At 34.4% G+C, this 23,469-nt stretch overlaps 3 protein-coding genes across 3 annotated transcripts; 2 read left to right on the plus strand and 1 right to left on the minus strand.

Moving 5' to 3' along the window:
• Positions 1–137: 137 nt before the first annotated feature.
• Positions 138–1,099, minus strand: LOC113708658 (chlorophyll a-b binding protein 21, chloroplastic). Its single transcript, XM_027231217.2, has one exon. The coding sequence runs from the start codon at positions 1,019–1,021 to the stop codon at positions 227–229; it is 795 nt and encodes a 264-aa protein (XP_027087018.1). The 5' UTR covers positions 1,022–1,099; the 3' UTR covers positions 138–226.
• Positions 1,100–3,903: 2,804 nt separating this feature from the next.
• Positions 3,904–4,871, plus strand: LOC113708659 (chlorophyll a-b binding protein 21, chloroplastic-like). Its single transcript, XM_027231218.2, has one exon. It carries the CDS (start codon positions 3,988–3,990, stop codon positions 4,780–4,782), a length of 795 nt encoding a protein of 264 aa, XP_027087019.2. The 5' UTR covers positions 3,904–3,987; the 3' UTR covers positions 4,783–4,871.
• Positions 4,872–11,141: 6,270 nt separating this feature from the next.
• Positions 11,142–12,184, plus strand: LOC140014340 (chlorophyll a-b binding protein 21, chloroplastic-like). The gene has a single exon (XM_072065068.1). It carries the CDS (start codon positions 11,230–11,232, stop codon positions 12,022–12,024), a length of 795 nt encoding a protein of 264 aa, XP_071921169.1. The 5' UTR covers positions 11,142–11,229; the 3' UTR covers positions 12,025–12,184.
• The last annotated feature ends 11,285 nt before the right edge of the window (positions 12,185–23,469 follow it).

Raw genomic sequence — 23,469 nt, forward strand, 5'->3', positions numbered from 1 at the left:
AAATTTCTCCGGCAGATTTCATGATGACAATCAGCAACAGCGAGGCTTTTCTCTAAAACTTCATCTGATAATATTGCGCGAAAAACAAAAGCAAAAAATGCATGCTACAAAAGAGAGAATCAGAAAACGAGGCTCAATTGAAGCACACCAAAATTCACTTTACATTCTCCATTAATTCACAAGAATGTTACAGATCCATCGATCAGATTGGTCCTAGTAAGAAATTTCATTTTCCGGGAACAAAGTTGGTGGCATATGCCCAAGCATTGTTGTTAACAGGGTCTGCAAGGTGGTCAGCAAGATTTTCCAAAGGACCCTTGCCGGTGACAATAGCCTGGACAAAGAATCCGAACATGGAGAACATGGCCAATCTACCATTCTTGATCTCCTTTACCTTGAGCTCAGCAAAGGCCTCAGGGTCGTCAGCAAGTCCTAATGGGTCAAAGCTGCCACCGGGGTAGATTGGGTCGGTCACGTCACCAAGTGGTCCGCCGGCGATACGGTAACCCTCGACGGCTCCCATCAAGACAACTTGGCAAGCCCAGATAGCCAAGATGCTTTGGGCGTGGATCAAGCTTGGGTTGCCCAAGTAGTTGAGTCCACCCTCTTGGAAGATTTGGGATCCAGCCTTGAACCACACAGCCTCACCGAACTTGACTCCGTTGCGAGACAAGAGCTCGGGGAAGACGCATCCAAGGGCTCCAAGCATGGCCCATCTGCAGTGGATCACCTCGAGCTCACGGTTCTTGGCAAAGGTCTCGGGATCAGCTGACAGCCCAGCAGTGTCCCAACCGTAGTCACCGGGGAATTCGCCAGTGAGGTAGCTTGGGGGATCACCGGAGAATGGGCCCAAGTACTTAACACGGTCTGGGCCGTACCATGGGCTGCCAGATGGGGCAGGCCTAGAAGTTCTCTTCATTGAGATCCTTCCGTTTCCCATCAGCTCAGGGGCTGAGGGGTTGAGTTTCACCGCCTTTCCGGCGAAGGACGGGGAGGAGAGAGCCATAGTTGAGGCAGCCATGATTCTGAGCAATGGAGGATCGCTTGATTCTTTTCAAAGTCAGTGAAGTTTTTTTGTTCTTGGTGATGGTGGACAAGTTGGCTTATTGGTAGTTATTTATAGGAACTAAGGCAACGGTCCTCCTTATCTTAGCATATCAGTATCTTCATTTTCATTGGCCTCCAAGATTCTTGGTTTTGTATCTCCATGACTTCACTTGTCCACGTAGCACTCAAGCATCCATCTACTCATATAGTTTTCTGGTAGACGTCAACCACTAGATTTGTTACACGTCTGCCACTCGGGATTGCATCAAGCTATTGCATGGAGACGCACAGATTTCAGATATTTTTTCACCTTCATCATGCAATGTAGGAGATTGCTTTTCTGATGGCAGTAGGGGTTGAACTAATTTAACTTATATGTGGTATGCCTTCATCATTTTGGCTTTGATAATTGATTATCAGATTCCGAACCTCACACTTGGAGGTGAAAATACTGAAAACTTGGATATTATGTGGCTATGTGTGCATCCACAAATGTGTTGCATGGCTCAAGTACAGACTCAGATTTTTTGCAATCACATAGCAGAAAAGTTAAGCTAAAGCATTTTAGTTTGGTCATAACAAAAGTTCTGAATTGAAGAGATTTTCCAAGTTCTGTGCTGATGGAATAAGTAAATTACATAAGCCGGGGGGAAACAAAACGCTTATTGCCCTTCCTTTTTATGATCGGTATACAGATAGTGTGTCTTTTAGGAAAAAAAGGAATTTTGAGGGGAAAAATAGCAAGAGAACCATAATTTTTTTTTTTTGTCAATGTGCAAAATGCTGAATTGATGTGGTATGCGACACTCCATTGTAGGAATTGGTGCGGGTCAAATATCTGTCATGTCCACCATTTTGCTGACCCGACCTGCACCTTACACGTCAGTCATTTTCTGACTCTTACCCCCCCGCATATCAACAGGTATCCGGCCCACTTATTATTTAATTTTTTTAAAAATAATTTATACTAATTTGATTTTATATTTTACACATTCATCTAAAATTTAATAAAATTTTTTTCTCAAAAAAAATCTTCCATCAAGAAACAAGCATGTAAAGAGAATATAAAATAAAGAAAAAAATTAAAAGAATTCAAAACCAATAAAATGTTGAAATAAGTAGCATATATTTTTAAATATATGTTCCACATTAATAAAACTATTTTCTATAAAACATAAGACTACGACCTCTATAAATGAATCTTGTAAATAAACTATAGTCTCTGATATTTGAATTGCAATTTGTTCATTGAAATTATTTATTTAGTTTTAAATTGTTATTTTATGGTATGTATATAAAAATAAAAAATAAAAAATATATATATGCGGAGCGAATCGGGTACCCATGAATTTTTAATTATGTGACCCTAACCCGCAACGCATCTTAGCAGGTACCCAATCCTCTTTTGACCTGATCAAATAATATAAATCGAATATCCTAATTTTTAGATAGGATCGGATTGAATATGACGGATTTTAGAGTTAGCGAATAATTTTGCTCACCCCTACTCCGCAGGTTGTCAAGTTCAGTTCAAGGTTTTTGAAGGAAAACCTCCCTGATCCAGTTGTCTCTTATAACATCTCATGCTGTACATTTGGGGGCAAAAACCAACAACTTTGCTATTACTTCAACAATTGGCTAGCATATGAGACTTCAGATATAGTGCAATATTTGAATTCACTTCAAAGATTGACAAGAGCTGAATTTGAGATACTTTGGCTATATTACCTTCTACAAAGTGCAAACAAAAATGTATATCTATACAACCACATGATCTTGTCTTTTTCCTTTTTTTTTTTTTTTCTTTTAATGGAGTTTTGGGCATTTTATGGTTGTATCACAATGTGGCGTGAAATTCTCGTGCTTGTCAAATTTCATATTAGTTGATACTTTGTATTCTAAGACAAAATCGCAATGCCATGATACAGTAGTCGTAAGGTACTTTTGACATTGCATGGATGAAATAATGTCAAATAAATTTCTGAAAATTAGAGGCATTAAAAATTTAGGTTTTTCTTTTGCAAAAAGAAAACATTGATGTATGAAATGTCCAGACTAAATTTTGACATCATTATTAGAGGCAAAAATGTGAAATGAGGGTATGCGTATTAATTCAAGTTTCCTTGTATAGCATTAAAAAGGTTTTGTAGCTTTTAGTGAATTACCAGGTATAAATTAATGTGCAATTAATTTCTATCAATCTGTCTTTTTTTCTGATTAATTTCCATGTGAATCAATCTCTCCAAAAGGCATGATAATAAACATGGAATCCACTTAAAGGTGCTCCTTAGCCATTGGACACATAATTCAAGTGATGATGGTCAATTCCTGAGATTTTCATAGAATTTGTGTGGTCATAAACTTACATTCTCAGCCAACCACACAACACAAGTGGTCCAAATGAAAACATGACCTGTCAAAACTGAAGAATTTGTCCCTTATTATTTTCTTTTTTTTTTTTCCTGTTTGTGTGTGTGTTGGAAGAAAGAGCCAAGTCATTCTTTTTCACAAGATTTTTTCTTGCAGTTCTTCATAATTGGATCCTATAAACTTGTAAAGCTATATCTAAGAAGATATTCCACTATCCTCGGGTACAACTGGCAGTCCTTGATTGGTTAGAAGGTTAAACATCTGCGTTTGGGTGAGATTTTTGGGACATGACACAGAAAAACTCAATGAGAAAGAAAATGGAAAATGAAGATCCAAAAGTAGTGGTAGTGGTTTAAGCCATTGCCAAATGGGCATTCAATATCAAGCCCTCAAAATGTCAGCAACCAATGAAAATGCAGATAATGATATTCAAAGATAAGGACCTGGGCCGACCCTTCTCATATTTATACGTTCTGTTGTGTATGGGCCATCAAACTCAAGCCACAAGCAACATTGTATAATTCCAACTGCCTTCAATAGTTCCATTCAGGTGCTAATCTCAATCATACAATGGCTGCCTCAACTATGGCTCTCTCCTCCCCGTCCTTCGCCGGAAAGGCAGTGAGACTCAACCCCTCCGCCCCTGAGCTGATGGGAAATGGAAGGATCTCAATGAAGAGAACTTCCAGGCCTTCCCCATCTGGCAGCCCATGGTACGGTCCAGACCGTGTTAAGTATTTGGGCCCATTCTCCGGTGAGCCCCCAAGCTACCTCACCGGCGAATTCCCTGGTGACTACGGTTGGGACACTGCTGGGCTGTCAGCTGATCCCGAGACCTTTGCCAAGAACCGTGAGCTCGAGGTGATCCACTGCAGATGGGCCATGCTTGGAGCCCTTGGATGCGTCTTCCCCGAGCTCTTGTCTCGAAATGGAGTCCAGTTCGGTGAGGCTGTGTGGTTCAAGGCTGGATCCCAAATCTTCCAGGAGGGTGGACTCAACTACCTGGGCAACCCAAACTTGATCCACGCCCAAAGCATCTTGGCTATCTGGGCTTGCCAAGTTGTCTTGATGGGAGCTGTTGAGGGTTACCGTATTGCTGGCGGACCACTCGGTGACGTGACCGACCCAATCTACCCCGGTGGCAGCTTTGACCCATTAGGCCTTGCTGACGACCCTGAAGCCTTTGCTGAGCTCAAGGTAAAGGAGATCAAGAATGGTAGATTGGCCATGTTCTCCATGTTCGGATTCTTTGTCCAGGCTATTGTCACCGGCAAGGGTCCTTTGGAAAATCTTGCTGACCACCTTGCAGACCCTGTTAACAACAATGCTTGGGCATATGCCACCAACTTTGTTCCCGGAAAATGAAATTTCTTACTAGGACCAGTCTGATCGATGGATCTGTAACATTCTTGTGAATTAATGGAGAATATAAAGTGAATTTTTGTGTGCTTCAATTGAGTCTCGTTTTCTGATTCTCTATTATGTAGCATGCACTTTTTTGCTTTTGTTTTTGGCACTATATTATCAGGTGGAGTTTTAGAGAAAAGCCTCGCTGTTGCAAATTGTCATCATGAAATCTGCCGGAGAAGTTTTACCCTGGAATAAGAGGCACCTTACAATTTGGATTATAATATGTCGGTACTTTTGTTTCATGGTGAAACAAGAACTCGAAATAAGTAAGAGGAATTGAGTGATCTTTGAATAAAAACACTGATTTAGGTGATCAAGAAAACAAAGACTTCCACTTCTCCCCGTCACCAAATCTTTATGGCTCCTAAATTCTTCTCAGAAATAACAAGAAATTACTTCGTTTCTTGCCTAGCCGGCTTACACTTCCAGATGTATGAGACGACAGCAATGAGACATGATTCAGAAAAGAGACATGCACAAGAAACCCTTCAATTGTGGGAGTAGATAAAAGCTCTTTACAAGTATTTGATCTTCAGATTTCACTTGATGTGCCTCTGTATCTGTACATTCTCAAACTTTAAACCTAGCAAAGGCAAGTAGTATAATAATTCTGATCTGAAGTCTATAATATCTAAGAGAAACTTTACCAAAAATAGATTGTTAAGACAAGCATGCCATAAAACTTAAATGTGAGAAAAAGGAGTTTTATTGTCTTCGAAAAAATCATCAAAGAAGGAGCCAGAAGAGAATAATCACACCGTCATGAAATTAAAATAAGTTGATCATCAGAATATTGAACCTAAATTTCAAGTATGGAACTCAAAAAGGCAGGTGGTGCTACTAAATCAAGGGAAATTAGTGCAATAAATCAAGTATCTTTTCACAAGTATCATGGTTTAAAAACAAAATTAGAACTAATTTTCTACCAGTAAATATCCAAATCAGACTCTTTCTTTGACATCATTTCACTTTGGTAGTTGTCATGTATTTTGTTTGAACTTGATTCTCAGTGTATCTTCTTCTTATCTTGGTAACTGATAGATGCTTCAATACAATTTGAAAAGGATTTTTTTTTTAATGTATGATGTGTGCATTTTGAGAGAGAGAGAGAGAGAGAGAGAGAGAGAGAGAGAGACAGATGGACAGACAGACAGACAGAGAGAATGTGTACATGAGTCGGAGGGAATCCGTAATTTTACAGATCGAGCAAAATGTGTGTAACATGTTTGGGTACTTGCAGTCTTTGTTAATGTTTGCGTGTGTGTGTATATATTTATGAGAGAGAGAGAGAGAGAGAGACATTTCCAAGGCTTCATCAGTAACTAAACCAGAAGCATTTCAGGGCATTTCAGGTTTAGCTTTTGCCTCAAGTGACTTTTATCTGCAGAGACTGAACCCTTTATCAAGTGGAGCTAGCTTTGAAAATAAAAATTCCATAACAAAAGAAGTGGAGCTAACTTAATGCATGCAATTGTGGGTAAATCTTGTTATCCAACATGCGAAGCAGAGAAACACTCGAAGCTTTTGATTTAGTGCTTAAAGAGGGAAATGAATAGACAGTTTATACATCTATGAATTAGGAATGACCTGCTCATCAGCCGTCAAAAATGTGAATCCATTTCTGAACTCTTCAGGAATTGTATCATCGTCAACATCAAAAATACTGTAAGAGCAATAAAAAACATAACTCAATTCTCCAAGTGTTATTTGACCAGTCAAATATTCACAGTTAAAATATCATGTAGTGATTACTCCACCTGTCATTTAGACCTCCATATATAAAACGAGCTAGAGACTCATCATGCTTCAATAACAATCTTGCATTTCATGACTCTGAAACTGGTTGGCTATGTCTTCAAATTCCCTCTGTATAAAAACGTTAGAGACAATAGTTTGAAAGCAAAGCATATGAAAACATAAACCTTCAACAGAGCTGTTGGTTTTTTGGGGCATAAACTAAGAAACAACACCTTAGTGTTGCAAAAAAAACTTATAAGAAACTTGTACTGAAGGTAGAAAATGAGCTCATGTTATTCATTCATTAACTCACTATTTATAGTGATTACATGAAAGAAACTAATAAAATATTCAACTAACAATTGTCTTAAAAATCTCAACAAAATATAATCTTCCTCTACTAGCAAATCTTCTCTAAAATATTTGTTAACAAACCAACATGATCTTTGGTTAACAAATATCCTTATTCTTCTAATAACTAAATTATTTTGATATCAAACATAATCTAACAAAATTTGTAGGAAAAGTTGGCACATCTCAACACTCCTCTTTGCCACTTTTGCTGCAGATTTTGAATTGTTTTCTCACTTCTTTGAATCTTGTTTTGGACAAGACTTTTGTAAGAAGTTCTGCAACTGATGATTAAACTTGCAATGAACTTCTTCTTTTAGATTTTTATGCAAGCTAAATATTAGTCTTGCAACAAACCACTTCTTTTGTCTTCTCATGTCATACTCCAAATAGAAGATGATCTTTTTTTATGTTTCCAAATAACCTTCTCATAGGTTCAAAGTAAAACACCTTTCGACAATATTTGAAATTACATAGAAATATGAAATTCTACATGGTTCTTCATTTTGTTATCACCATCAAAATCTGTAGACTCAAAAACAGCAATATTATAATCTTGATAAACATCAGGAATCAATTTGATATCTCCTGATTTATCAATGATCTCCTCCTGAATTTTTTCAGGATCTGAATTCTTGATTTCTTCATCATGTTCCACTTTAGAATTGTCAAAATTTGACTAATTCATAATGAAACTTTTTCTTTTTATTTTAATTGAGAATAATTTATTCTCAGTCAAATCATTGGCCATTATCCTTGTGAAAACGGCATAAAAAACTGATATGTGAATGCTAGCCTTGAATCTCTATCTAACTGCAACTCCGTGGTCTCTAATTTGTATATCCATCAGCTCTTCAAATGCTGGCAAAACAAAATTCGTCTCCACCATATCCCGTAGATCATTGACTACCAAATAAGTCCAAAATTTTATGGCTCAAATTTGGTAAGTTTCACAACTAAAAGTTGAAATATTTGACAAAAAATTCATTCCTGTCATGACTTTGAACTTATAAAGGATCTTCACCAATGCACTCACTCTAAAAAAAAAAAAAAAAAAGACTCAGGCCCTTAAGATAGGCTCTTGATACCACTTTGTTGGTTTTTTGGGGCATAAACTAAGAAACAACACCTTAGTGTTGGAAAAAAAACTTATAAGAAACTTGTATTAAAGGTGAAAATGAGTTTATGTTATTCATTCATTAACTCACTATTTATAGTGATTACATGAAAGAAACTAGCAAAATATCCAACTAACAATTATCCTAAAAATCTCAACAAAATATAATCTTCTTCTACTAGCAAATCTTAGCTAAAATATTTGTTAACAAACCAACTTAATCTTTGGTTATCAAATATCCTTATTCTTCTAATAACTAAATTATTTTGATATCAAACATAATCTAACAAAATTTGTAGGAAAAGTTGGCATATCTCAACAAGAGCTACTGAAGAAAGATAACCTAAACTCCGTTGCTTGTAATTTACTTCAGAAAATAAGATAAACAGGAGGATATTCCAAAATGTTAAAAAACCTGAAGATCCATTAAATATCTATAATGAGGTAACCTAGGAATTGATTGAATAAACTAGGGCATGACCTTGTGCACTAATTCTGGTGTTTGACAGTTATGAATATACACACACAGCCAAGAATGTGTGAGAGTTCCAAATGACACCTCCTTCCAATTAAATAGATTGACTAGGCATCTTATGAATCCAAAGATCCCTGAGGTCCTGTACTACATATTGTGTTGAAGACTTGAAGTACTACCAAAAATAAAATTGAACACTTCAACTCTAAGATAAACAATACTTGCGTTGTTAGGTGAGCAATTATGAGCCAAGCAATTAAGACTTCCAAATTGTGCTAGCCACTTAAAGAGTAGAACTAAAACCAGTACAAGGAAAATATGAAGGAAAAAAGGTGGTAGATGCGGCCAAGCTCTAATATCATTTGGGCCAACAATTTGTGGAGTAAGTTTGGCCTGGATGGAATATTCGAACAAGGAGATGTTCGAGGAACAATGAGATGTTCGAGGAACGTTAAAAGTAATTTCAAGGTTTTCGGGACTCTTTGGCGGTTTTGTGCTTAGAAAATCAAGGAGAAAGCGATTTGATGTGAGCTGCAATTAGGAAAAAAGAGGAGGTTGTTCTACTAACCACTTCTAGGATGAAATAGACACCATACATGGAATTAGAATTACGTCCAAGATTTCAAGACATGCATAATAACACTAGAAGCCCTTAATTGTTAATCAACAAGAGAAGAGTATAAACATGGGAGTTCAAATACCCCAGGCCTACATCCAAAATTGTTACTTGAAATGAAACTTAAAAAATAACCAAGAAAAAACCTGACTTACAAAAAAGTTAAGATCTAGAATACAATGCATTGATCTTCTGCACTGTAAGCCACTGCTATTTACTGTGGTCTATTTGGAAGATAAGAAAGAAGAATAAGGTATTAAACAATGCTCTTCTTCATTGATTAAATTTATCAGAGGGTCAGAAGCTAGTTCATTTTCCTTGGGGATGTCGATTCAGTGATTACTTTGCAAAAATTGTGGAAATGCTTCAATGGAGAAGATTGAATGAATAGATCGGTGAAGAGAATGCTACCGTACACCATGGTTCGCCGTCGCGGGTTGCGGTCATATCGCGGTTTCGGTTGTTTCACATCCGTTGCGGCATATTATTTTGAATATCGGGTGATATGCACATTATAGCACATAGAAATTTTCAAAAAATCTGAAAAAATTACTAAAATTAGAAAATACAAAAAAGACATAATTTGAAAAAATATCTGAGTCGACTCTAAGTTGACTCGAATATATCGGCTGATACCATGCATCACGAATTCGAATAGACTAATATCGGCCGAGTATCATATTCGCGATTTGGGGATCGGCATTATACCGGTCCCTTTGTTCCGGTTACGATTCAGCCGATTCGTATCGGAATCGATCGATATTGCTAACCATGCCGTACATTGTTAAGATACGAATCGGCCAATATTGCTAACCATGCCGCCGTACACTGTTAAATCATTGTTAACAAATTCATAAATCTCAGAAAATTTTATACAAAGAATTAGACTCTAAAGTGTACTTGCATGGTGGATCAAATGATATCCTTACCTCCGAGAAGAAAATCATCTATTATGGATGCATGATACCAAGTCAACATATTTTTAAGAGATTCGAGATACATCATTGGTAGGTTGTGCATCAATTTTTTGATAGAGTAACTACATACGCAATTTTCAAGGATAGCCTAACAATTTCCAACAAATTGTAAGCTGGAAGAGAATCTACCAGCTGACATTCTACCAATGCAAGCTTTCAGAATAAACTAGATCAGATCTATGAACAAGCAAATGAGTTGCCAATTTTTGTTAGGAAAGAAGTCAACATAAAAAGGTTTAGGAAATAACCGCATACAGTCTTTGTAGATTTTCAATCTGTTATTTTAGTTGGGGATCAACTTTAAGTCCCTCCTGCATTCATCTTATCTGTAGGATATCATTCCATTTGAAGCACTTTAACAAACCAGTAGTATCCATGACAAAAATCTTAATGGTTCAAGGTGGATTTTAATACAATAAGAAAAGAGACGAATTATTTATGACATCTAATTTATCTTTTGTGTTAGTGAAACTAAAAGACAGAAAAATTCTAATCTGCAGATAAAGTAATCCCTCCATTCCATGTTATGTGTCAGAGTAACTATTTTCTAATCAGCCCATATCATTTGTGATTTGAAAAGTAAAAAAATGTAAAGTAATTTTCTATTTTACCCCTCATATAAAATTTACAATGAAAGATTCTAGAAGCAATAATTAACCGCTAAAATTAAGACTAAATGTTTAGTTAAAAGGAAAATATAAAACCTTGATTTGTCAACTGATGTGACTTGATTTGTAAATTAATGTTTGCTTAAATCTTAGAAGATGTTCCTCTATCCCCTGGTACAAATGGCAGTCCTTGGTTGGTTAGAAGATTAAACATCTGCATTGGGTGAGATTTTTGGGACATGACACGGAAAAACTCAATGAGAAAGAAAATGGAAAATGAAGATCCAAATGTTGTGGTTGTGGTTTAGCCATTGCTAAATGGGCATTCAATATCAAGCCCTCAAAATGTCAGCAACCAATGAAAATACAGATAATGATATTCAAAGATAAGGACCTGGGCCGACCCTTCTCGTATTTATACGTTCCATTGTGCATGGGCCATCAAACTCAAGCCACAAGCAACATTGTGTAATTCCTACTGCCTTCAATAGTTCCATTCAGGTGCTAATCTCAATCATACAATGGCTGCCTCAACTATGGCTCTCTCCTCCCCGTCCTTCGCCGGAAAGGCAGTGAAACTCAACCCCTCCGCCCCTGAGCTGATGGGAAATGGAAGGATCTCAATGAAGAGAACTTCCAGGCCTGCCCCATCTGGCAGCCCGTGGTACGGCCGAGACCGTGTTCAGTACTTGGGCCCATTCTCCGGTGAGCCCCCAAGCTACCTCACCGGCGAATTCCCCGGAGACTATGGTTGGGACACTGCTGGGCTGTCAGCTGATCCCGAGACCTTTGCCAAGAACCGTGAGCTCGAGGTGATCCACTGCAGATGGGCCATGCTTGGAGCCCTTGGATGCGTCTTCCCCGAGCTCTTGTCTCGAAATGGAGTCCAGTTCGGTGAGGCTGTGTGGTTCAAGGCTGGATCCCAAATCTTCCAGGAGGGTGGACTCAACTACCTGGGCAACCCAAACTTGATCCACGCCCAAAGCATCTTGGCTATCTGGGCTTGCCAAGTTGTCTTGATGGGAGCTGTTGAGGGTTACCGTGTTGCCGGTGGACCACTCGGTGAGGTGACTGACCCAATTTACCCAGGTGGCAGTTTTGACCCATTAGGCCTTGCTGACGATCCAGAGGCATTTGCTGAGCTAAAGGTGAAGGAGATCAAGAATGGTAGGTTGGCCATGTTCTCAATGTTCGGCTTCTTTGTCCAGGCCATAGTCACTGGAAAGGGTCCATTGGAGAATCTTGCTGACCACCTTGCGGATCCAGTTAACAACAACGCTTGGGCTTATGCAACAAACTTTGTCCCTGGAAAATGAGTTTGAGCGGTGATTGTAATTTGTGAATCCAAAAGTGTGTATAGTGAGCCCCTAAAGTGATCTGTTTGTGAGCATCGAGCTCGGCTCGCGGCTGAATATTAGCATGTTATATTGGTGGAAATTGGTCCAAGCTAATGCCAAACGAGTTTTTTTTTTTTTTTTTTTTTGTGCAGTATTTTGTTGATTTTCTTTGCAATCTTTTCCACCCCCTAAAAGTTGCCGGAAAAAAGATAAAAGCATAGAATTCAAAGTGGTGGAACGTAAAGGCAAAAAACACAATTAAAGTTAAAAAATATAAAAGCTTGAGCTTGTCAAGTCAAATTGTTTATAGAAACTTATTTCAATTACAGTTTACTCCATCAAGAATCTACCATAAATTTTGTTTCGTACGGTGCATACTTAATTGCGAAATTTTATTACTTTTTATTTACTGCATGTGCTTAGAACGAGTGTAGGGTTGACTTGAGCATCGATGCCTGTTTTAGCAATTATATACTAATTTTTTTTTTTATCAAACTTTCTACTTCTTCCATCCCATTTTGATAGGCTTGTTTTCTTTTTTCATCCATCCCAAATTATAGTTCACTTTCCAATAAAAGAATATAATTAACTTTTTATACTTTCTAAAATATCCTTATTTAATGTATTTTGTTATCATTGAATATAACCTACTTTATTTAATACAGTTAATTTTTTTGATCAATAATTGCTTTGATTCATACCTTGAATGGTATAATTTTTTAGTATTGTTGTTGTAATTAATGTAAATGTATGATGATTAGTTATACTCCTAACATTTATTGTAATTTTTGAAAACAGTACACTAGATTTAATCTCTTAACAAAGTTGACTAATACTTCTTAAACTGTGTGAGAAGGAACAAAATCAAAACTATCAAAGTGGGATGGAGAGCAGTATTATTTAGAAAACTCATTAGTTCACAATGATAAAATTGACATCCTGACAAAAATAAAATAAAATAATTGAAAGGGTTATTATTATTTTACCCCCTTAACGTTCAGTGTCACTGTCAATTTCTCCCTTAACATTACCTTTTAGTCACTTTACCCCCTAAACTAACGGTCAAATTTAACAGAGTTTGTTAATTAAAGTGAAAAAACATGTTTATCTCTTAAAAATTATTATCGTTTTACCCCCATAAACTATAGACTCATTATCAATTTACCCCCTAGAGTTTTTTATAAGCAATTTATCCCACCATTAAACAAACTTAGCAAGTTAAAGAACTTTAGAAGAAAGTACCCTCCTCTTTTTATAATAAATATAGTAAAAAATTTAGAGTGGCTCTTCTCCTTTTTAGTATCAAGAAAAAAGTCAAAGTGTTAATTTTTTTCTTCTTGGCAATCTTGTTAATATTGAAAAAAATAGAAAGATACGGAGGAGGAGGAGGAGGGTGGGAGAGAGAGAGAGCTCAATTCTTTTTTTTAATACAAATAAGAAAGAGTTAAATACTTTGTCCGTTTGAATTAGCTATTTTTTGGGGTGTTTTTGAAAAATTTTACTGTAACAGAGTTTTTATAGTATATTTTGGGATATTTTTAAAAAATATTTTGGGATATTTAAGAGTAGAAGAGTTTTTAGAATATATTTTGGGATATTTTTTAAACATTAAAAAAATTTAGACTACTTTTACATTTTAGAGTACTTTTTAAAAATTTTAATATAATATTTGAAAAACTAATTTTTCAAAAACTCTTGAATCCAAACAAAGCTTTATTTTAAAATCATTTCACTTTTCTATTTACCATCAAATTCCAATTCTAATCCTGACAGTCTTAAAGTAATACGATAATGTTAGACTCTTCTTTATTTCTTTCTTACAAAATCTAATTTCCGCCTCCTTCTTTCCTATCTCCTTTTCTTTTCCTAGTATTAATAAGTGTGAAAAAAGAAATTTGAAAAAGCCCATTTATTTTTATGTTTTTGGATCTCTTAAAGTGAAAAAAAGGAAGAATAGCCATTCCAATTTTTTTATTTTTAATTATATATAAAAAGGGTAAATATATTTAAAATTTTTTTACCATACTAGTTAAATTAACAATGAGATAAAATGCATAGAAAATAATGTTAGGAATTAAAGCGATTGTATGACCATAATTTTAAGGAATAAAGTGATAATAGCAATGTGATAATGCTATAGAATAAAAGGGGTATTTTGTCCAAAATTTCTTAACATGTTGAGTTGAATTCCTTATGGGGTTGAAGTGATTAAATATAACATTAGGAGATAAACTAATAATAGTGATATAATTTAAGGGGTCAAGTGATAATAACCCTAATTGAAATGGAAACTAACAATACAAAATACTCCTTGGGTAACAATACAAAAGACTTCTTCGGTTTTGAATTTTCTCAATTGTCTTTGCCAATGAAACTACTATAATTGATTGATTTTTCATTTCTTTTGGTCAAAATAATGATTGTAATTTTCTAATATATGTTATACATATTTTTTGCTAGCATACCAACTATACCTTGTTTGATAACCCAATTCAATATTTAAATTTATGGATTCAAATCTTAACATATTCAGACTGTTTGATAACAAAAAATTGAACATCTGAATTAATTAAGTGGCACTGAATTTTCTAAACAAAACTTACTTTTAAAATTAAGGGATAAGCTGTTCACTTATCACTGAATGTGATATGTGTTGGGCTTGGGTTTTATCCGATCAAACGGTATGCATTCAAATATATTAGATTTAACACTTAACAATTCAATAATCTAATGGATTTAGACTTCAAATTTTAAATTTTAGATTTCAGTTTTATCAAACACACCCTTAGTTACAATGATGTGTCTCTACTTTCAGAAGTTTACAATCTATGTTTAATACTTTTACTAACTAGTCATTCCTGAAATAGTTTACAGTTAATGATAGGTTAATGGCAAAACGTGAAATACAGGAACAATAATTCATTTGCACAAAGTATAATATCAACCAACCAAATGCATACCATTTAACAAATAACAAAAGAATTCATTAAAATCGTGGGATAAGAAACTTAGCTTGATACGTCAATAATGAAAGAAAACATGACGCAACGGATCTTTGTCCTGCTTCTGGTCCTTCTATCTATTCTACTTTTTATTATATTATTATTTCTCCTTTCTAAATACTATATTTTATTTTTTTTTATTTTCTTACTATCAAATAATTACTAACATAGTAAAAATAAATACAATAGTCTCAAAAAATAATATATGATAGAAAATAAAAAATAGAGCACAATAATCATAAATCTCATTTTTGGTGTATTTTGGGGCTCTTTGGAAATGCAATACTTTTACTAGAGGAGTACTTTAGGCATAAAGGCATAATTCTAAAGTTTTTGGTAAGTATCATTTGTTAAATTTATTAGAGACCTTTTGCCCATTAAAGCAACTTCAGCAGAAGTTTAAAATTTTTGTTTTTAGAATAAATTTATGTTAATAAAAAATAAGAAATTAAGATTAAACATTTTATCATAAATTTTGAAGTAGATTAAGAGATCAATATGTTTTATAAATTCAAAATTATATATAATCAATTAGAAAAAAAAACACCACTTATGCAAGTATACACCCCAAACAAAATGATTAAATGTTTTAATTAAGTACTTTGACTAAAGCTCTACTCGTTGAGCTGCCTTTGGATAAATTGCCACATTCCAAAACGGGCACTCAGTGGCTTATTAAAAAATTTTCATGCAATAGAAATTTTGGTAAAAGTAGTTATTAAGCGTTTAATCATATTGTTGGATGTTTATGGGTATAAGTGCTTGTTGTGTTGGATAACATGTAATTTTACAATTTTTAAAATTTAATGATCTCTTTATTCAATTCAAAACATGATAAAATATAAAATTTTAATCATTTTTTGAAATATAAAATTTATTCTAAAAGCACCAAAATTTTAGCTTTTGCTAGAATTGCTTTTGAGACCATAACCGCTAGTCCTAAGTCTACTAAATACCTAAAAAGCACTTTTATCACAAAAAGTACCCTTTTTTAACAACAGCATAACATTCCCAAACACACTTTTAAGTGCTTAAAACATGAGTACTTTCTTTTTTTTTCAACTTTCTAGATAATTGGAAACCCCAACAAAGTTAGATTAACACTCGAAGGTAATCGAGTGTCAAGGTGCTAAGTACAATCTAAGGTGGAGCCCACAAACCAACACCATCCAACCAATTGGTAACTAGAAATGCGGCTGAGGACTTTAAACCCAGGGTAACTACCTCACAATCTTTCGATGTGGGATGAAGTCCCATCCCCCCCCCCCCCCCCCCGAGCACACGTCTCACCAAATTTATTGATTTTTTTCAACTGTCAAGATAATTGGAAACCCCCAACAAAGTTAGATTAACACTCGAAGGTAATCGACGTCAAGGTGCTAAGCACAATCTAAGGTGGAGCTCACAAACCAACACCATCCAACCAATTGGTAACTGCAAGTGCGGCTGAGAACTTTAAACTCAGGTAACTACCCCACAATCTTTTGATGTGGGATGGGCATGAGTACTTTCTAAGCAATATGGATTATAATGCACACATGTTGAAGATGTAAGCCACTTGTGTAAACTTTTCCATGGTATATATAATATAACCTCTTTGTGCCCAAGGTCATTAACAACTTTGTGTTTGGACAACAGATTATTTGGAATAATTTTTTAAAAAAAATACTAAAACACTTTTTGGGATGTAAGATAAAAAGATGGTTAAAAGAATAAAAATGTTATTAAATAATATGTTTATGATGCAATAAAAGAATGTTTTACAAACACGAAGCTATCCATAATACAAATAAGCCAAAAAATAGTCTACCAAAAAACTAATCTTAGGAAAAATTGTAGAACCAAAAAATTCACCGAAAATATATAGGAGATATATTTGATAAAATTAATGTATCTGGGGAAGCAATTCACACACCATAAGAATATGTATGAGAGAGAAGAGGAATAATACCAATAATAATTTATTAATCACGTACCATAATAACAAGGCTCTCAATCTTTCATTCTTCTCAACTAAAAACAATAATATGACTCCCTATTTATAGACTAAATAACTTGAGAAACAAGTCTTACAATCATAAAAAATTTCCTAACAAGATACCGATTTTTAAACAATAAAACTACCATAACTTTGACTCAAATAGAATTTCTAAAACCCTAATATGACGAAAACACTACTAAATAATAATATGAAAATTTTTAATTTTGAGCCTTAATTTAATATGTCAACATTAACCGGACCGGACCGGACCGGACCCGCTGGTTCGACCGGTTGGACCGCGAACCGGCCATGTCACCGGTCCGGTCTAATGCTAAAGCCGGAAGTTCATGGAGAATCGTTGAAACCCGGATGAACCGAATGAACCGTGTGAACCGTTAAGAATCGTGAACCGGCGATTTTTTAAATTCTTCAACAAAATATCAAGAATGGTGTAGTTATGATTCGAACCTGGGTCTCCAAGTTTGCATATAACAATCTTACCGCTAGACTGTAGTTAAATTTGTTGAGAATTCTACTTGACTAAAAACTATATTAAAACATCAAGTTCTTCTCTTATTTTTTTTTTCAATTTTTTCTTCTTAACCATTTTTAACCCAAATATGCACAACAAGATTTTCTCAAGTTTTCACCATTATTATCAGGTTATTATCTTTAGCAGATTGTAAACAAGTTGAAAATTTCAACTTTTCTTGTTTTCCAACATCTTAGTAAGTTTAATTTTTTTCTTTTCAAGGTTTTTTTTTCTATATTATTATCTTTAGTTGATTTTTTTGCATTTTCTTCTTTTTCCCCTCAATTTTCATATGTTTCCCTCATTTTTGTTTTATTTTTATTTGATTAATTAAGGATGAAATTTTTGCAAAAGTAGTGCATATCCGTGTAGGAATTGGGTAGGAAATATAAATAATAACATTGGGCTGGTCAAAAATATGGTAGTTGGCACATAATCGAAGCTATTGATAATTGAATTTAAAATAATTAATGGTATAGGATCATTGAATTTAATATAACATGTTAATTAGTAATGTTTAGTAGCAATTAATTTTTTGTGTGTTTAACTGTATATTTGTTTTTAAAAAATTTTTACTTTTTTTTTTAGTTTGAGCAATTAGATTTATATTTTTATAATCAAATTTTAACTTTTTCAGCTTAAGTTGATGAAATTGTGAAGGTGGTGTGGTTGCTTATCATGCCACTGATAAAAGTTTGCTATTCAAATGGTTTGTCTTAACTTGAACTCTTTTATGGATTTTTTTAAGGGTTGTAAAAGAATTTCAATATTTAATTTATTTATTTTTTTATTATGAATTTATGAAAACTTGTGGTGAATTATGATATTTTAATTATATTTACCATTCCATGTTTTATGTATAACTTTTAGGAAATTTATTATTATCATAACTTAAATTAAGTTATGTTAGTAAAGTTCCAGTGTAGAATGAAACCTGCTTAGTACTTAACACTAAAACAAAAAAAAAACAAAAAAAAAAACAATGAACCTGTGAACCGGCTGGTCGGACCGCGAACCGGCCACCTCTTCGGTTCATTGACCGGTTCGAGTTTAAAAACATTGTTTATTTTTCACTAACGAAAATAATTCACGCTTCTGAATAGACTGTGTTCGTCGCCCAATTTGATGTCAACTTATTGACAATCACTTTGTGATTTTTATAATAACAATTCAACTAATAGGATTCTTCTCCGATCTTTGTCTTCACAACCACAATCAATTTGACAATTCTTCTAAACCAATCTTACAGTCCAATTTGTGATCTAATTCAATCATTTAATTTCTTTGCAATAATTTTTATATTCTAACTCTAACAACGAAAAATATCCACAATTAACCCTTGTAATCGGGTCAATTCTTCAATGTGTTCAGGAACTCCATGATCAATTTCTTGAACCCAGGGCTCTAATACCAGATGTAGAACCAAAAAATTCACCGAAAATATATAGGAGATATATTTGATAAAATTAATGTATCCGGGGAAGCAATTCACACACATAAGAATATGTGTGGGAGAAGAGGAATAATATCAATAATAATTTATTAATCACACACCATAATAACAAGTCTCTCAATCTTTCACTCTTTTCAACTAAACACAATAATATGATTCCTTGTTTGTAAACTAGATGACTTGATAAACCATTCTCACAACCACAAGAAATTTCCTAATAAGATACTAATTTTTAAACAATAAAATTACCATACCTTGATTCCAATAGAATTACTAAAACCCTAAAAAGACAAAAACACTACTAAATAATAATATGAAAATTTTTAATTTTGGACCTTAATTTAATATGTCAACAAAAATGGAAAAAAAAAAAGATCTAGTTTAGTATTATTACCTGAATCTGAAATAGAAGAGTGGAAGGAACCAAGCAAAATAAATTTGTTTGCAAAAAAATCACTGGATGTGAAAAAGTACTCTTTCGGTTTGCCTTTAACACGGACGACCGGGAAACAGTAAAAAGATTTCCATCTCCATTGTGGGTGGAAGTCAAATTGTCCTTCTCCACTTAGAAACACCGCCTCCATATTCTTGGATTGTTTTGCTGACGTACTATACCACCCGTCTAACGATCACCAAGGTTTCAATAGAGGATGGACGGATAGGATTTGTTTTTCTATTGTAGCAGAAAACCACTCTATTTCTCTGCCTGTATAGGTACTCCTTTTTACCGTTGACAAAGTTAAACTCATTTTCTGAAAATGGGAACGGCACTTTAGAATAATTGAATTTAGAAACTACCAATTTAGAAACTCTTCAATTTGGTATATGCCAAATAGGAAATATTCAGATTCCTAACTATAAACACAGATCCGCTGCAGTTCTCCTTTCTACATGTAAATCAACCAACCTCTTCCTCTGATCCCACAAGAAAATCGATTAATTGTGTGTGTCCAAGCCAAAACCTTTGGCTCAAGAAATTGTTCGGCGATGGAGGAGAATGCCGTAATACTGAATAAAAGGAACTTCGGTGGTCGAAGAAAGATTGAAATCAAGAAAATTGAGAAGAAGAAGAACTTGCTAGTCTCGTTTTCTAAACGTCGTGCAGGCTTGTTCAAGAAAGCTGAGGAATACAGCAAAAAATCTGGGGCTCAAGTTGCTATCCTTGTCCAATCTCCAGGTGGTAGATTCTTTACCTTTTGTGGTCCTGACTCTGCTTTGGTAGACTCCATTCTTAACCAGTATCTTGCTGGCATGATGCCTTCATCTTCAAGTTCTTCTTCTGCTAAGAATGGTACTGTTGTTGATGATCAGGGAAAGAGTAATCCTGTGGAGATTGAAGAAAATACTATGGAAGAAGAGGTTATAGAGCAGGGATTGATGGAAACTAACCAGGTCAGTGATGGAAAAGAATCTTTGTTGAAACAGCTGTTGGATAATGATGATCTTCAATGCTTTGACGAACTCGAAAACTATATGGTCACCATGAAAGGCCTGGAGAGTGAGGAATTGTCTCAAGAAGATGATGGAACGAATAGGGCTGCTGATGATACTATTAATGGTGATCCTGATTCATCAAGTTTATTGAATCCCAATGTTAATCTTGATTATTTTGGTGGGTTTCCAGTGAATAATGATCAGATGATCGGGGGTGCTGATACTGCCGTCAATGATGCTAATCCTGTTTATTTTAGTGGGCTTCCAGTGACTAATGATTTTTTTCAAGAATATAATGAGATGACCAGGGCTGCTGCAGATGCTGCTTCATCAAGTTTGTTGATTCCAAAAGTTAATCTTGATTATTTCAGTGGTCTTCCAAAGAACAATGATTTCTTTCAAGATGATGAGATGGCCAGGCCTGCTGATACCATTAATGGTGATGCTGATCCATCAAGTTTAGCGATTCCCAACGTTAATCTTGATTATTTTGGTGGGCTTCCAATGAATAATGATTTCTTTCAAGATGATGAGATGAACAGGGCTGCTGATGCTGTTAATGGCGATGTTGATTCATCAAGTTTATTGATTCCTAGTGTTAATCTTGATTGTCTTGGTGGGCTTCCACTTGATTTTGATTTTGATGAACCGAGTCCTCAGTACAATGATTGGGAGTAGTAGCACTTATTCAAGATATAGAGATATGGTTAATTAATTATGTTAACCAGATAGGTTTTATCAATTTTCCCTTTTGCGTTATTGTTTTGAAAGGCGAAATCTTATTGGAATTGGTATGTGTTATTAATGGTTTACTCTTTGAATTATTTTATGAGAAAATTGTTGAGATTTCATAAATTGTTTTTTGTGGTTGCTCTGGTTTTCCTTTTTCTTCATGTTCATAATCAGTTTCGTTATGTTTTACACCCCACAGGACTTGTGGAATTTCTAGGGGAAAAAGCGGGTAAAAATGGTTACCCAATTGGTCTTTTAAATTCTATAACGCTTTCTAACTGGAGAACCAGCAGCAGTAGGTAAAATGGTTGCAAAATTGGGTTTAGAAAAATTGCCAATTCAAACACTATGGGATCTCTTTGTTTGTTTTGGTGTTTTCTTTTGGATCTTTTGAAATTATGAGAGCAGAGTCCTTGTTTTTGGGGAGTGGAAACAAAACCCAAAATTAGAAAAATGAAAAATGAAAAAAAAATAAAAAAAATAGAAAAAAAAGGAAAATGGAATATATGGGTATGGTATAATTAATTTTGGCACCACGTTGTGCTTTCATCTCTGATAGAAAGGCCTAGTCAAGTTTAACAAAAAAGAATGAAAGAATGTAGGAAAGCTTGACCAGTTAAGAATGTATCTAGCAATATGCACCTTGTTTTTAATCTAATTAACAATCCACATTTGAAATTAACACGAAAGAGGAGTATAATTTTCTTTTATCAAAATTTATGATTGTTTGTCATGATTTTGCACGGTAATGAAAACCGATTGCTTGTCATTATTTTGTATGGTAATGAAAAGCAACTTGTAAAGGTGGGGAAAAAAAAAGAAAGATTAGGTAGGATTTAATTGTGTTAATTAGTGTCAATTGCACACCCGTTAAGAAAACAAATCCTTTGTGCTTGTCTACAAAAATCTAGTTGTTTTTTAAAATCCTTTTCAGGAAGGGAGGGATGAGATTTAAGAAGAGTGGAGGTGGAAGGAGAAATTGAACTATGAACTCGACACTTATATGCAAAAGTTTTTTTTTTCTTTAACTCGCGTTTGTCGGGCACCCTATAAGATCTAAATTATACTCCTTTTGTCCTTATATTAAAGTCAATTTTTAGAAATTCAAGTTTTTATGAAGACATAATAATCATTATGTTTAGATGAGGTGACACTGGAGAAATTACATATGTACTCTTTGAATTCAAAATATTCATTTGCTAAATGTGCATTGGGATTTTAAAAAGTTACTTTTTTAAATGATAAGATTGGAAAGCATGTGTTGGACTTAAAATGGTGAATCTTATTATGGAACACCAATAAAATAAAAAACATGATGTTGAAAATGGGACCGAGGGAATACATAACTTCTCATATATTTATTCATTGCCCCTTTTACATTCAGAAACTTTCTTGATTGCACATAATTCTTGCAAATAACTAACACCTAAAGCTCCTTGTTTTAAAAAAATAAAGGGTTAATTACATTTTGCTCCTCTCAAGTTTGTCCATATTACCAAAGAAACATGAGGGGAGGTAAATGTAATTAACCCAAAAAAATTTACCCTCCCACCCCGCCCCCCACCTAATGTTCCTTTTGAGTGGGCACTTATTGGACAAATCTAGATACAAATACTTTTGAAGATCAGTCTCCTTTAGAGTTCCAATACTAAGACAATTTCTTTCCATTGTGTTTTTGTGTTAATAATCAGTAAATAGTGGACTTACTAGCTAAACACAATTTTCATTGTGGTCCTATTATAAAAGGATATTTATGCGCTCAAGTCAGTGACTAAGGACGGGAACGGCATCGTACACCATTTTAATGAATTTAGGAACTGCAGGTTAAAGAAGGAAAAAAGGGGGTTAAATAAGGGTTTTTGTTTTAAATTGTTTTCTCTAGGAATTGATACACGAGAGTTTTAGGACTCAATCAAATTCAGGCCTAATATAATTGGGACTCAATTGAATTGAGGACCTAATATTGTTGGGCCTCTTATAACTGGACAACGGGCGCCTAAAATATGTTATTAGCATTGAGTTAATTGCTGTTATTGAAGTAAACTTAGGGATAATTGCAATTCATGAATGTAAAATTAGCAATTAAAGAGATGAAATAGACAATTAAACGCTAGGAACCTCATAACATAGTACTAATCTACACACACATATGAAAGAAATAAATTTAAGGAAAAATAATTTAAAATGTCTTTCACATTTCGTCAAATGTATTTTTTGATTATTTATTTTTAAAATAGTAACTTTATGTCCCTTACAAAACCAAGTCATTAAAATTTGGTTCCATCCTAAG

The sequence above is a fragment of the Coffea arabica genome, chromosome 9c (assembly GCF_036785885.1).
Source record: "Coffea arabica cultivar ET-39 chromosome 9c, Coffea Arabica ET-39 HiFi, whole genome shotgun sequence".
Lineage (NCBI taxonomy): Eukaryota > Viridiplantae > Streptophyta > Magnoliopsida > Gentianales > Rubiaceae > Coffea > Coffea arabica.

Excerpts from the sequence above, each read along its gene's own strand:
- LOC113708658 (XM_027231217.2), bottom strand. The coding sequence starts at position 1,021 with ATGGCTGCCTCAACTATGGCTCTCTCCTCCCCGTCCTTCGCCGGAAAG.
- LOC113708659 (XM_027231218.2), top strand. The coding sequence starts at position 3,988 with ATGGCTGCCTCAACTATGGCTCTCTCCTCCCCGTCCTTCGCCGGAAAG.
- LOC140014340 (XM_072065068.1), top strand. The coding sequence starts at position 11,230 with ATGGCTGCCTCAACTATGGCTCTCTCCTCCCCGTCCTTCGCCGGAAAG.